General features: G+C 53.4%; 6 protein-coding genes across 6 annotated transcripts; 3 read left to right on the forward strand and 3 right to left on the reverse strand.

The window, feature by feature from the left end:
* Positions 1-108: 108 nt before the first annotated feature.
* Positions 109-1,779, reverse strand: CCOS01_01244 (uncharacterized protein; the record flags this gene model as incomplete). The annotated part of the gene is made up of 3 exons (XM_060449440.1): positions 109-1,022; positions 1,079-1,361; positions 1,432-1,779. The coding sequence occupies 3 exons, from the start codon at positions 1,777-1,779 to the stop codon at positions 109-111; spliced, it is 1,545 nt and encodes a 514-aa protein (XP_060320878.1).
* Positions 1,780-3,812: 2,033 nt separating this feature from the next.
* Positions 3,813-4,739, forward strand: CCOS01_01245 (uncharacterized protein; the record flags this gene model as incomplete). Its single annotated transcript, XM_060449441.1, has 2 exons — positions 3,813-4,409; positions 4,524-4,739. 2 exons carry the CDS (start codon positions 3,813-3,815, stop codon positions 4,737-4,739), a joined length of 813 nt encoding a protein of 270 aa, XP_060320879.1.
* A 2,044-nt stretch (positions 4,740-6,783) lies between these two features.
* CCOS01_01246 (uncharacterized protein) lies at positions 6,784-7,095 on the forward strand (the record flags this gene model as incomplete). The annotated part of the gene is made up of 1 exon (XM_060449442.1): positions 6,784-7,095. One exon carries the CDS (start codon positions 6,784-6,786, stop codon positions 7,093-7,095), a length of 312 nt encoding a protein of 103 aa, XP_060320880.1.
* A 1,361-nt stretch (positions 7,096-8,456) lies between these two features.
* CCOS01_01247 (uncharacterized protein) lies at positions 8,457-10,162 on the reverse strand (the record flags this gene model as incomplete). Its single annotated transcript, XM_060449443.1, has 4 exons — positions 8,457-8,879; positions 8,956-9,184; positions 9,259-9,302; positions 9,395-10,162. The coding sequence occupies 4 exons, from the start codon at positions 10,160-10,162 to the stop codon at positions 8,457-8,459; spliced, it is 1,464 nt and encodes a 487-aa protein (XP_060320881.1).
* An 867-nt stretch (positions 10,163-11,029) lies between these two features.
* CCOS01_01248 (uncharacterized protein) lies at positions 11,030-11,245 on the forward strand (the record flags this gene model as incomplete). The annotated part of the gene is made up of 1 exon (XM_060449444.1): positions 11,030-11,245. One exon carries the CDS (start codon positions 11,030-11,032, stop codon positions 11,243-11,245), a length of 216 nt encoding a protein of 71 aa, XP_060320882.1.
* A 765-nt stretch (positions 11,246-12,010) lies between these two features.
* Positions 12,011-12,334, reverse strand: CCOS01_01249 (uncharacterized protein; the record flags this gene model as incomplete). Its single annotated transcript, XM_060449445.1, has 1 exon — positions 12,011-12,334. One exon carries the CDS (start codon positions 12,332-12,334, stop codon positions 12,011-12,013), a length of 324 nt encoding a protein of 107 aa, XP_060320883.1.
* Positions 12,335-12,699: the final 365 nt, after the last annotated feature.

Here is a 12,699-nt window from a genome sequence, read left to right on the forward strand (position 1 = left end):
CGCGCCGCCTGCCCGCACAACGCCCGAAAACAGGGATATTCAACTTCGTCTACCTTCGCTCCTTTTTATGAATGTAATGCTGTTTTTCCTTTCTTTCTTTGCTATTGGCTAGTCGCGTCCTGATTCGCGTCCAGAGTCGGAAGCGTAGTCGTCGACGAGGCTTTGCATCTCAACGTCGTGTATCCTGCGATTCTGGATGCGCTTCTCCATGGGCTCTGCTTGTTCAAGAGAACCACGACGGCCCCAGTTGCGAGGTTGGCGCTTGAGAAAAGCACCGACGGAGCCCAGATAGCCCTCGTGACGGAGGAAGTAGGCCTGCTTCTTGCCTTGAGACCAGAACTTGATGGCGTAGCTGAGGGTATTGATCGTTTGCCTATGCCCGCGAATGAAGGAACCTCCAAAGTAGATGTGGTCCAGGTTGTGGATTTGAGATTGGAGGAAGGCGATCTGGCCAATGTTGTTGGATATCGCATATAGCAGCGAACGCGAGACATCTGCCCCAGAGAAGGGCTCTTCTGAAGAGTGCTCTGCTGCTCCCTGAGGGCCATCTTCAGCTGAGGCTTCCGGTGGCGGAGATGTGTTCTTGTTATCGCCATTGTGCAGTCCACCGTGGTCTTCCGCTTCATTCTCGGCTGTGCGCTTCATGCGGAAGACCTTGCCAAACGACGATGCAATTGTGGTGCTCTTGAGGCCAATTTTGCCGTAGTCTCCCCCGTAGATGTCGCCAACAAGCATGTCGACTTTGGCATTATCCCCCCGCTCTGACAGGTCGAGCATCTCATCAAAAGTGCGGGCGCCTGTCAGGAGGGAGAGCAGGCCCCAAAGCGTACCACCGCCGAGCGAGGTTCCACCTACACGTTGGTATTGGCGGGGCCCGGAGACCTTTAGCATCGAGACGCCAGAACCTATGTTGACGAGGAGGTAGGGGTAAATGTTTTCTGAAGGTGAGACAAAGTGCATGGGGTCGGTTTCGCTGTACGTGAAGACTTCGCGGGGTATCTCGGTAATGAAGAAGTCGAGGCCTTGGAGGTACGTTAGCAACCGTCGAGCATGCGCCGAGTGGTTTGCGAGAACTTACCAATTATCAAACATTCCATCTCTTCCTCGCGCAACACATCTACGCCCAGGACATCCCGCATCTTATCGTAGAACTTGAAAGCGCCGCCTCCCGTCGCCATGACGCTCAATTCGTTCGGTTGAGAGCCATTGAGGGTCTGCTGCTTGTCCTTAAGGTGGCGCATGAACTCAATGCAGTCGTCGATGCGATCGGTCTCGAAATTGAGAAAGTTGAGACGACCGCCGGGCTCGGTGGAGTGCGCCTCGCGCGTAAAGTAGACGAGCTTAATCAAGGAGCCGCCAATCTGCGCAAACAAGGGGATTAGCTACTAGACAAGAAGGGGAAGCAGGCAAGGGCAGGAGGGAGTCGCATACGTCAACGGCGATATGGCTCACGACGGCATGGTGGTTGGGCAGGCGAATATCGCTCGTCTCGTGGTGGGTCGGGGAACCTCGGCCATTGCTCCTCGGAGAACTCGAGTCCGGATCGACGATGAAGGCGCCCTTGACATTGATGCGGACGGAGCCCGGCCGGATTATGGTGTTGTCGATTTCCTCGGTGCTCGTCATTGTCCGGGCTCTGGTGCGGATGTCGGCGCCGGCCAAGACTACAGGCTCGGAGGGGTTGTGTTCGCTGTCGATGGTGTTGTCGAGAGTGTTGTCGTTGTCTTCGGGTCGGGAATCATCTATGGCAGAGCCTCCATGATCAGGCGCGGGGCACATGCTCGGTCTTTATTTGGAAGTGTGTGTGGTTGTCCGGCGCGCGGAGGGCCAGACGGAAGGAGAGAGGTCGGGTGGCTTGGGACGGCGCAAGTCATGAACTTGGGAAGGGTCCAAGAGCTATGTTCGTAGCCGTTCGCGAGGAGCACGGAGGACGGGCTGGGGAGGTTGCGTCGGACGGTGTTGCGGTTATTCGGTGCTGGACTGGTGTCGGCGCAGGGTTCGCCTTGCGCTGGGCGTCAGTTCGCTTCGGAGTTGAAGGAGGGGGGAAAGAAGCTCGGCGGAGGGCAGAGAGAGGAGTGTTTGTCGAGGGCTTTGGGATTGTGGAACGCACTCGACGAATTTCAGTTGAACGTGACTAGGACCCTGGGCCGATAAAGCTGCAAGGCAAGTGATACCTCACAATTTATTAGTACCTCAAGTTACCCCCCTCCTTTTCTTCCCCCTTCAGCGACAAAATGCGCGCGCGACCCCCGCGTCGTATCTCCGGAAGGTTCCTTATCGATAAGCGGCAGGTCAGATGTACTATTTCCTATCTGGGCAAGTGCCTAGGCACTTTCTGGGGATTCGGCTAACGGAGCTAGGACCTAGGTACTTACCTTAGGGGCTTTACCAAGGTCCCTTCCCCTACTAAAATATCCGTCAACCTCTCAAGGTTGGGAAGTTCCAGATTGTAGTTCAGTGGAGGTGGGTTGTTGAGGTCCCCAATGCCGCTGGACCGAGGCTTTCGGGGTACCTCAAGCTAGGTGATCAATCGCCAATGAAGCCCATCCCCTCATCATCGTGTAGCCATACTTCCTTTTCTCCGCAAGATTTCGGAAATGGACATGGACTTCGTCATTCGTGCGACGTTACCTCTAGCTTCTTCGGCAGCCATGCAGAAGACCTTGTCAACCAATCCGGCAGCCGACCCGATTGTGCCGCCGGCCGTCGGTGTGGCTGTCGTTGTGTTCTAGGTAAGCCAATCGACTGCGACCAACTGTAATCCTGAGATTGCCGTAGGTTCGATCAATACCTATCAAGCCTCGACCTGCATTTCATCCTTCGATGCGCTAGGTACTCCCAACGGGTTCTTCTCAGCATCACATGCCACTTGCCCAGTGCAGCTCAATTGCCATAGCTCTCAAAAGTCGAGAAAGAAGCTCACATAAGTCTCACTGTCAGCAACCATCTTGAATTCGGTCTTGGGCCCGAGCCATGGGATGCCGCCACGCCATTTGACCAGCCGTGCGATTACTATCCAGATGAACACCAGCTCAGGCAATCCACCGGGAAGGATTTGTCCTAGCGCCGAAATTGTAGATAGCCGCCCACAGCGCACAGGACTTGGCTCGTCAGTGTGTAATCATCAAGGTATTTAGGTAGCTACTAACTCATTTCACTCTATGTAAGCATGCAAGGAAATAGCACTTGACTAAGCTATGTTTTGGTATTGTCTGTCTCCTCATCAGTGACCTCTGCACTCATAATGATAGGAGGAAGATTCCCCTCGGTTTTAGTGCCAACGGGCAACCCCGTCAGCGAGCTACCGGCCGGACGGCAGATGGGCCCACAAAAACACGGCGTCATTTGACATTGGGTCCGGTGACCCCCGATTCAAGGGAAGACGAACAGGAGCCAAATTGAACAAAGAACTCAGGACCGCCCAGAGGTACCCCTTCATTTCAAACGTACTCACCAATTGAACATGCCTCTTCAGATACAATACTGGTTAAAGACGTTGTCCCTGAACAGCGGCCGGGTCTCGCAGTCCGCCCAGTTTTACGCACTTCTCGTGGTGTCAATGAGCAAAGGTGAAGCGGCCCGCCCCTCATCTCTTAAATCACACCCATCTACCTTGGACGTCCTCTATCGTGGCTGGGATGTGTCTTCTCGAAAATACAACGGTCAGTCTTGCCATGATCTTCTCAAGGACCGTCGCCCATCTCTATCTCGTTCAAAAAATATCTTCATCGAGAGTGACTCAAAGATTTCCGAGGATGAGTTTTCCGCACTCCTTTCCTCACAACGATGGCCGTGCTCCGTCACACACCATAATGCCTCAGAGCCATCGCCTACAGGATCCATTCACACCTCTTGAGGACCGTCTGTCGTCTCAGCTCCAGGGACCTCCGATGAATACGTCGCACTTCGACTCTCAGGCACATCCTATGAGTCTCCATATTCTTCATCCCCAGACTGATCCACGCTACGTGGTCCCGCCTGAATACATTATACCCAACGTATCACCTGGGCATCCTCAAGATTATTACCAAAGCCAGGGACCTAAGCCAATCTTCCAACCTCATGGGCCAAATTTTCGCACAGAGCCAGCCCAAGAACCTCTGCCATTTGAAAGACCACCTTCAGATCAATTTGCAAGTAACAGGTACGAGGACGCAGTATATTTTGATGAAAGGGAGAACGACTCCCTGAACGATGACAGAGGCACCAGATCTGCCATAGGCGACTTCCAATACACCAATGACTGGGCCCAGAATAGACTGAGAAACCCGCCGGAGCGGTCTGGTCAGAGTTCTCGAAATTACCCAAGGAAATCGAGGGGCTTTGAGCACGATGATCCTCGAGATCGCGCCATGAGCAGCGAGAAGGGACCTCTTTGGAGTTACCAGGACATCAGCCGGACCAGGTTGGACACAGCAGAAGGATGGCGACAGCAGGCGAGTTTTTGCGCGCCTCAAACTAGGGAAGAAAGGCATTCCGAACAAAAGCAGATGCTAAGTTCTGAAAAAGGTGGTGGGGGCCAGGAAACAGCAATAGATTTAGGAAGAGAAAGGCGTTTTCAAGGAGAGATGGGGAGAATTCCCCAAGAACAATGCAGAGGCCCTCGAGGGTCACGCCTTTCGGAATGGGCCTCCTCTGTTACTAGGCCGACGGCTCCCAGGCGACGCGGTTCAGGATCAAGCCGCTCGACTTCACCCGATGAAGCCATTGATAATTATCAGCGGGAGCCTGTCGCTTAGAAGAAAAGCAGCGTTTGCCAGAGCTTCCGCCATGACAGAGGGAAGCCTTGAGTCATGTTCAAGAGCAATTCGAGGGCTGTCCAAAGACGAATTATACCTCCTAGAAGTCTACGAATTCGCGGCGAGGTGGGTCCGTTGCTTCATATAGCAATCATATAGCAATTTACAACACATTAACGCGTAGTGCAAGCTCTTTCGATGCTGACAGTACTATCGGGCTGCCTTGGTCATTGGCTGCTGAGCCTGTCTCGACAAGTATGGAGATAGTTATCCGTGGCGAAGGCTTGTCAGAGACGTGTAAACAGGAACAGCAGAACGACTCCTAATACTCAACTTCTGAACTAGGGGTGGAACTCATGACAACGACAGGGCCCTCGAATCCACGACTACCTCTCGGATGTCGAGCATCACTCTGAGAACATCTATGAAAATTTCCGTCTACATCGGGATTTATCTTGAGCTGGTTCAAGAGCCACCGTTCGTAGCGTATCTCAAGGGGTTCTACTGAAGCTAGGAGTGATACTGTCTACAAGCGATTACTCGTTATACGCCTCGCTTTGCTTAGGAGCCGCACCACTATATTAAAGGCCAAGTCCTCAAACTTGATCTCAAGGCTTGATATTATATCGACTGAGCGTGATGTATCACAGGCTTCTGCTCTTCGCAAAAAGGCTCGGCCCTATAGACTCGAGAAAGCTAAGGTTAGCGCCATGGTTGAATGTCTATTCACAGGCTTCTCACTACTTGCTTACCCTTGAGTCACAGCCGCATCGTTAAACATGGAACATGGTGCTATATGTGGAATCATCTGAGCAGAAGTAGGATATCCGCCTGAATTTTGCAGTGGTCTATTGGGGATCTTGAGATCTAGTGATTTGGTTCCTCTATAGCGTCCTTTGAACTCGGGTCCAGGGACCCCCGGCGCAGTGACTCGCGACCCCAAAGGCCACGAACGAGAATCAGTATGGACAAAGGACTGAGGTCCACCCAAAACACACCTGAATTCAGGCGGCCAAGACATCATAGCCGGCAAAGCATTCGGCCAAAAAGGCTTTACCTGAACAGGAGTCGAGGCCGATTTTTATGCTCTCAAGTACCCCTCATGTTGTTCAAATACTAAAGAGTGAACAAGTGTCTTTGATGCATGGACTTGAATAGACATCTATATAAAGTTATTACAAAGTGGTATGTTGAGGGTGATATGAATAATCTTGTTGAGAACTGGACAGGAATCGTCAGAACTGCAATCGTTTGCAAGAAGCATCTTCATCGTCAGCGGCATAATATAGTATCATAAGGATGAATTCACCACTTCGAGGTGAAACTAGCTCTACCAAGTACCCTGACTACCACCACTGCAACAAAAAAAACTGCCCTCACAAATCTCATTTGGGAGACCCGAGTTCAACATACAACGGACGGCCGCACTGCAATGGACGAGCTTCAGGTTGCGAGCACCCAGACCATTTCAGCCCCGAAGAACTCGAGCAGCGAGTACGTGAACATGCATCGAATCCGGTGATACTGAATGACGAGGGTGTCCCGGAGGACATGTTACCAAAGGTCCAATCCAGAAGCCGGGCTCGAATCGCCACGAGAACACACATGAAGGATCAGCCAATGTCGGCAGCCGGCTTACAAGAGTATCGAGAGATACACCCCTATGCATTGAGAACAGAACCAACTTGGGATACTAGACTGAACCAAGGGTTTGTCTCACACGATACGCCTGAATTCCCACACGATACGCCTGAATTCCCACACCATATGCCTGTATTCCCACACCATATGCCTGTATTCCCACACCATATGCCTGTATTCCCACACCATATGCCTGGACTCCCACACCATATGCCTGGACTCCCACACCATATGCCTGGTATCCCGATGAGCACGATGCGAGATGATGCCCCACCAATGACAGGCTACGTATGGGCCCGGAATAGTCAGAATTTTCCGAATCAAGGACATTCGAATGTATATGCCCCATACAGAAGGGGCCGCGTAGAGTCTCTAGGGAGCCAGAACTCTCAGACTCCCCCGAATGATCATCGCCATTCACAATCGTACCCCGAAGAGGAGTATGAACCGGTTCCAAGGAACCAAAGTGTTCCGCGTCGCCCGGATCAGGGATTCCAACCGCCTCCAACCCAACACCACGATACACGACAGCATGCACAGAAAGGACAGCGTAGGCAGAAAAGCAGATCGGATTCAACAGGACAGAATAGCCAGGTTTTCGAGGATCCGGCATCCTGGCCGCCTGGGACTCAAGATCCATATTCGGAATCGCGCGAATCGGGCCGGCAACCTCGGCCAGAATATGTTGAAGGCGATGGAGGAACAAGGGCCCTAAGACGCCGGCCGACAGTTCGCCATGGGGAAAGCTTGCAGATACGCGAGATGAGCCCTGGGAGCATGGTCAACGGAGAGGTGATTAGAGGAGAAGTAAGCACGGTATCAACTCGCCCACCCCGGTAATATGTATTATCTTGGGGCTGGCCCAGATTAGCACCTCATTCAAGATAGCCAATACCAAGACGTTGAAGTTATTAGTTAATGCGAATATTCTTGTCCAAACTCTGGCATTAAAGCCGTCGAGTTTATATTCCTAGATGCTTGCAAATCAGCCCGGGTTCACCTCGCTTATCGTATCCCTTTGCAGACTTGCAAGATTGAGCAAAGCCGCAAGACCGATGTATAGTGAGTGTTAATTTGCGGGCAATGGAGCTTTCCTGAGATGCTTACTCGTATCGTAGCCATTGCCTCTTCTGCTTTTCCGCAACATTGTTGAGGTTGAGATTGGTGGAGCCTGCGAAGTTTTGATGAGGCATTCTACTCAGCTCACATGTCACCATTCCAGCCGGCCGCATCGTTCGCCGAGATATCGACTTCGCAAAGTGTAGAAGCGGACGACCTAGTTGGAGCAAGCAGGGGCAATAGTCAGTCTGCTCTGACTCCTTTCCCAAAAAGAAACTTCGACACCTGAATCATATCACTGATTTTCTACCTCTCTATCACAAGGCTCCCTCGTCTACTGAGTCCTTTCTCAATTCGACCGAATCATTCCATAGTGCAAACCGGGCCATGCCGACAGCCAAGGCAAATCAAGCCTCTGACCTCTCCTAAAGTACAAAGTTCTCCTTCCCCCAAGGAAGAAACCTTCCTGTTGGTACCTCCCATCGAAACCCCGCTCCGTCCTAATGCTCATGAAGGGTATTTCCAAAAGTCTCCCCATCGAAAAAGATGCCTCCGCAGAATACTTCAAAACGCCGGAGCCCCCTCTCTCTCGCCGTGAGAGCCAAGAGAAAAAGATAGAGAGCCTAGTAGCTCTTTCCGAACACCTCATAATTTCAATAAAGAAATCCCCTTTTCCCCTTTCATGAAGACGGTAATGTAAAGAAGAAGAAGATGATGATACGCCCCTGAAGTCCATGGTAAAATGCACCCTTTCGTCGCGGCCTAACAGCCTTGGGTATGCTCCGTCCGTTCCATCGTCTAAAGAGCAAGTTGCGAAACCCTTGCTGGGTTGAAGATACTGTCGTCTGTTTTCTGTTGTCTGTTGTCGGTCATTACAAAGCATCAAGTCGTGATACGCCCCTCCTCTGTCCTTCTCGTCCCCTACTCAAGTCGTGCATGTTGTTTGAGCCAACAACCGTTTTCAAATAGAGGTACAATGGTGATTTTCTCCATAAGCCGATGAAGCGAAATCCCATCTCAACGCCATAGGAAATCTGACGGCTTCACCGGCCTTCCCGTAGCATGCGAGATAATCCTCACATTCTCGCACGCATCCTCAAAGTCGTCGTCCATGTTGTACTCGCGGTAATACCACCCGCCTGTCCGCGGATCCCAGAAGTCCCGTCGGTGCAGCTCGGGCGTGTGAAGGCCTAGATACGACATCCACTGCGTGTGCTCGCGCAGGATGGCCGGGCTGCTGACGTCCTCAGGCCCAAGGACGGTGTTGATGGGCTGAGAGATGGATTTCTGCCCACGGGCGTCGCGGTCGTTGAACATGAGCATCAGGCGGGAGGCGATTTCCTTGTCGATTGCGCTGAGGGGTTGGCCGTGCTCGATGCGAGCTGCTAGGGATGTCAAGTAGGATTTGTGTCCGTTCTTTCTTGGAGAATGGAGATGGGCCTGATAGTTTGTTAGACCTTTTTCCTTGGGTTCAAAGATGGTGCGCGTTAGTGGGCGTCATCGGCTGTCCTCATACCTTCATCTCTCGCCGGGTGTCCGTAAGGAACGGGCAGTTGTCCATGATGCACCGATAAATCTCCTTGAGGTAGCCCGGCTCGGCCACCGGGGGCGGACAACAGTGGGTCGTCGGCTGCGAGTCCGGCAAGAAAGACACCGGCCGGCACTTTTGACAAAGGCCACGGACGCACGGCTCGTTTCCAGGTCCTTCATGATCGAGGTAGTAGTGTAACTGGGGGTCCCCGGTACTGTCAACTCATAAAGTTCGCCTTAAAAGACGGGTTCGTCTTAAACCCAAAACGGCGCGCATCATAGAACGTACCTCTGAGCATCCCGGCCGAGAGAATCCGGGATCCCTCCGTGCATCTGCCGGATTTGGCTGCGCGTCTTGTAAGCGTGTGTTGCTCTCACACGGACATTATGTGAATAGGGGCCGAATATGTTAAGGCGGCACGTACTATCCTTAGTTCAATCCGGTCCTTTTGACTGACATCGCCCCGAATCACCTTGGCGGGCAGAGGCATGGCGTTCCATCGCAGACAACACATGGAACAGACGTACTTCCTCGGCCACCCAAAGTTCCCCTGCGCGTCCGCCACGGCCTCTGATTCCTGACACCGCCACCCAATGCCGTTACCGTACTCGTGGCGGCTGCCCGAGAGGCCGTAGTAGTCGATACTCCATCCGGTCTGGATCTGGTCCCCGTTGGCCACGGACCGCGATCCGTCCACCTCCGTCGGCAGAGAAAACTCCTGTGGCGCCGGACGGCCCACGGCGTTGCCGAGATAAAACCCCGTGTCACCGTCTACGCGAACGAGAACGTGACGCGGCTGCGAGGGCTCGGCGGCAGAGAGGTCGAACGGGTTGATGATCCCGGCAGGCGGACCCGGAGCAGACGGCTGTTGAGCCGCTGGTGCGGGATATGTGCCGTCGTTGGTACCGCCTTGGCTGCTGTGAATATTCCCGCTGCCGTTGCCGCCGCCGGGGCCGGCGCTTGCTGCACCTCCTCGCGTGATGGCCGCAGAGGCCGGACCACCAGTGACATCCGGTGCTTTACCAAAGCGGGGAGGTCCCGTGCCTTGGCGGCTGCTACTGCTAATACCACTGCCGCCGCCGTGGCTGTTGTGCGATGGTATCAAAGAAGCAGCAACTCCAGGCGGCTCTCGTTCTTGTGGCTGGGCCTGAACGGCAGCCGGGCGTGTTGGTGGCCATTGTGGGCTATACATGAGAGACCCATGATGTGGCGAGGGAAACGGATGGAAATCACCTCCCCCGAGAGAATTCTGATGCCCGACGAATCGATTGGAGACTGTCAGGCTCATGTTACGCGGGGGGAAAGATGTTGTGCTCCTGGAGGGTGCTTGAAGTAAAAAAGGCGGCAGAGCCGGGGACGAAAAGGACCCCAAATTGTCTGGTCTGGTCTGGCCCGGTTGTGCTTCGTTTCCTGGGTTCCTGGTTCCTGGGTTCTGGTTTCCTGTTATCCTGGGGCGTTTACGTATCTGACAGCTTGTTCTTCTCACGGGATCTTCAGCTGTGAAAGTGATTTGATTGATGCTGCTGATGCTGGCCTGCTGCTTGCCCACGGGTAACTGCAGATGGTAAAGGGAACACAAAGTACGGAGAGAGGCGAAGAGAAGGGACGGGCGGAAGCGAGTCGGGTCATGTACGATGGAGCGGAGAGATAGATCTCAGACAATCAACGCGTGCTGGGAGTGGATGGAAGTTGTGTACAGAGTTGTACAAAGAGTTGAGCGGAAGTGAATGCAGTGAAGAAAGGACGGGAGATGTAGGAGGAGATTCTGATTGAATGACACCCCCCCTGCGCTCACGATATTCTGGTTCACTGGGCTGGACGACTTCCGACGCTGGGCTGGGCATCGGGGGATCGGGGGGGAATCCCTCAAGAATCAAGGTACCACCCAATGAACCCAATCGCAATTCCCCAGTACCACCAGTACCAGCCCTCGGTCACCCAGCGGTTTTTTTCTCGCTGGTTGCTCACCTGAATCAAAAAGAAAAAGAAGGGCAAGGCGAGAAACTACCCCCCAGGGTGGCTGGCCCTAGTCTCAGAGTATCGCGAGAAGGAAAAAGCAATGCGCGTTACGGATGGATACCTAGTGTACGCAGTACATACACACTCTGTCTCTCAAAGTCTCTGTGTGGCCCCCATCACCCTTTCAGTAAGTATATCTCCCTCTCCGCCTTGTCATCGTTCGCTCAACGCGTCCTTTGACGGCCCTGTCGCTACCCAGGCACACATACACACGCACTATACTGCGTACGTCTGCGCCTTGCAACGTGACTGGTGAACCTGGGGCGGGTTCCAGCGGACGGAAGATGCCCAATTTCTGCAGACCGACGCGTAGGCGTAGCGGATGCGCAGGAGAGCCAGACCCGGCTACGGGTACGTATCCGTACGTACGACACAATGATAGCGTGCAGTAGATAATCTTGGGAAGACTGCCAAACTGGAGCCCAAAAAGTCCAAAGTGGCCGGGGTCAGGGAGAGGAGCCAGGGGACCAAAGGCAAGGATCAAGTGAACAGCCAGGGGCTGGGAAGGGGAGGGGGGTGATCCGGAAGAGGAGGGGGGAGGGGAGCAGCAGCGGGCGGTTGGGCCAGGGCCGAGATCGATTCGATATGAGTGAACCTTCTTTTGCAGTGCTATCTCATTCTCCAGTGTTGTGTCCGTACGGATACCCAAAGGATAAGATCCGAGGCTGGACTCCTATGTCATAGTACGGATACAGAAGACATATTACTATGTATAGGTATAGGTAGGGCTCGCTCTCGGCACGGGAAGGCAGGACAGGATGCTGCCGGGTTGCGTTGTGATAGGTATGCTGCAGGTCATCAAACATCATCAGACGAGGCGGAAAGGGCCTGGGCCAACACGGCCACCACCTACGGATACATAATACGGATACACATTGGGCGCAACCTCGTGGCTCCCAGGTTGGGTTCCATGCTTCCCTCAAGAGAGACATCATCGCGGGTACATATCTGTTGCCTTGCACCTGGATGAGCATCAAGACATCCCCGACACCCCTGTTTGCGCGCGTGTATGTCGTGGGTGTCATGCCGCTGCCACAATCTGCATCTGCAGTGTGCGCTGATGTGCTGCGCGCGTTGCGTGCTGCTGCGGCTTGGCTTTTTTTTTGTCCAGACTCCGCTTCGATGTGCTGTCAGTGTCATAATAATCGTCACTCTTACACATGCGCAGACACCCACGCAGAGTACTTGTGTATGCGTACCCAAAGTAGTTGCGTAGGTACTCAAGTAGGCATCTGTATCTGCGGTTGAGAACACGAAGAAACGCCTCCCCCGGTACGGACGTATGCAGAAGGAAAAAGATAGATGAGTTGCAGATTCCCTCTGAGACTTGTGTCTCGTTCAGCATGACCAGCAGCATCTCAGCAAGCCCCCCTGCCTCACGTTGGGATTGGTTCGGCACGAGGAGACCCCTCTTTCCCAGGGATTGCTTATATTCCCGTGTACTTATTTGCACAGTACCCGTATAAGTTGTCAGTGGTTTGTTTAGTTTTGTGTGGTTGATGTCGAAAAAACATGACGCCCTATCCGCAACTGGGACCCTAATCCGCGGCACTAAGATAAAACCCACAACTCTCCGATCGATAGACGAAGCAAGACTTGTCAAAAAGTCGATAGTCGACAGGAGGAGCTCCAGGGACAGGCCTCCGAGACGTCTACCTATGGGCAAAGATCCGGGGAAGACGGACCAATAGGCGATGCGTCGAGTGGCGT

The sequence above is a fragment of the Colletotrichum costaricense genome (genome assembly GCF_030867565.1).
Source record: "Colletotrichum costaricense strain IMI 309622 chromosome Unknown Scaffold_1.1, whole genome shotgun sequence".
NCBI classification, from domain to species: Eukaryota; Fungi; Ascomycota; class Sordariomycetes; order Glomerellales; family Glomerellaceae; genus Colletotrichum; species Colletotrichum costaricense.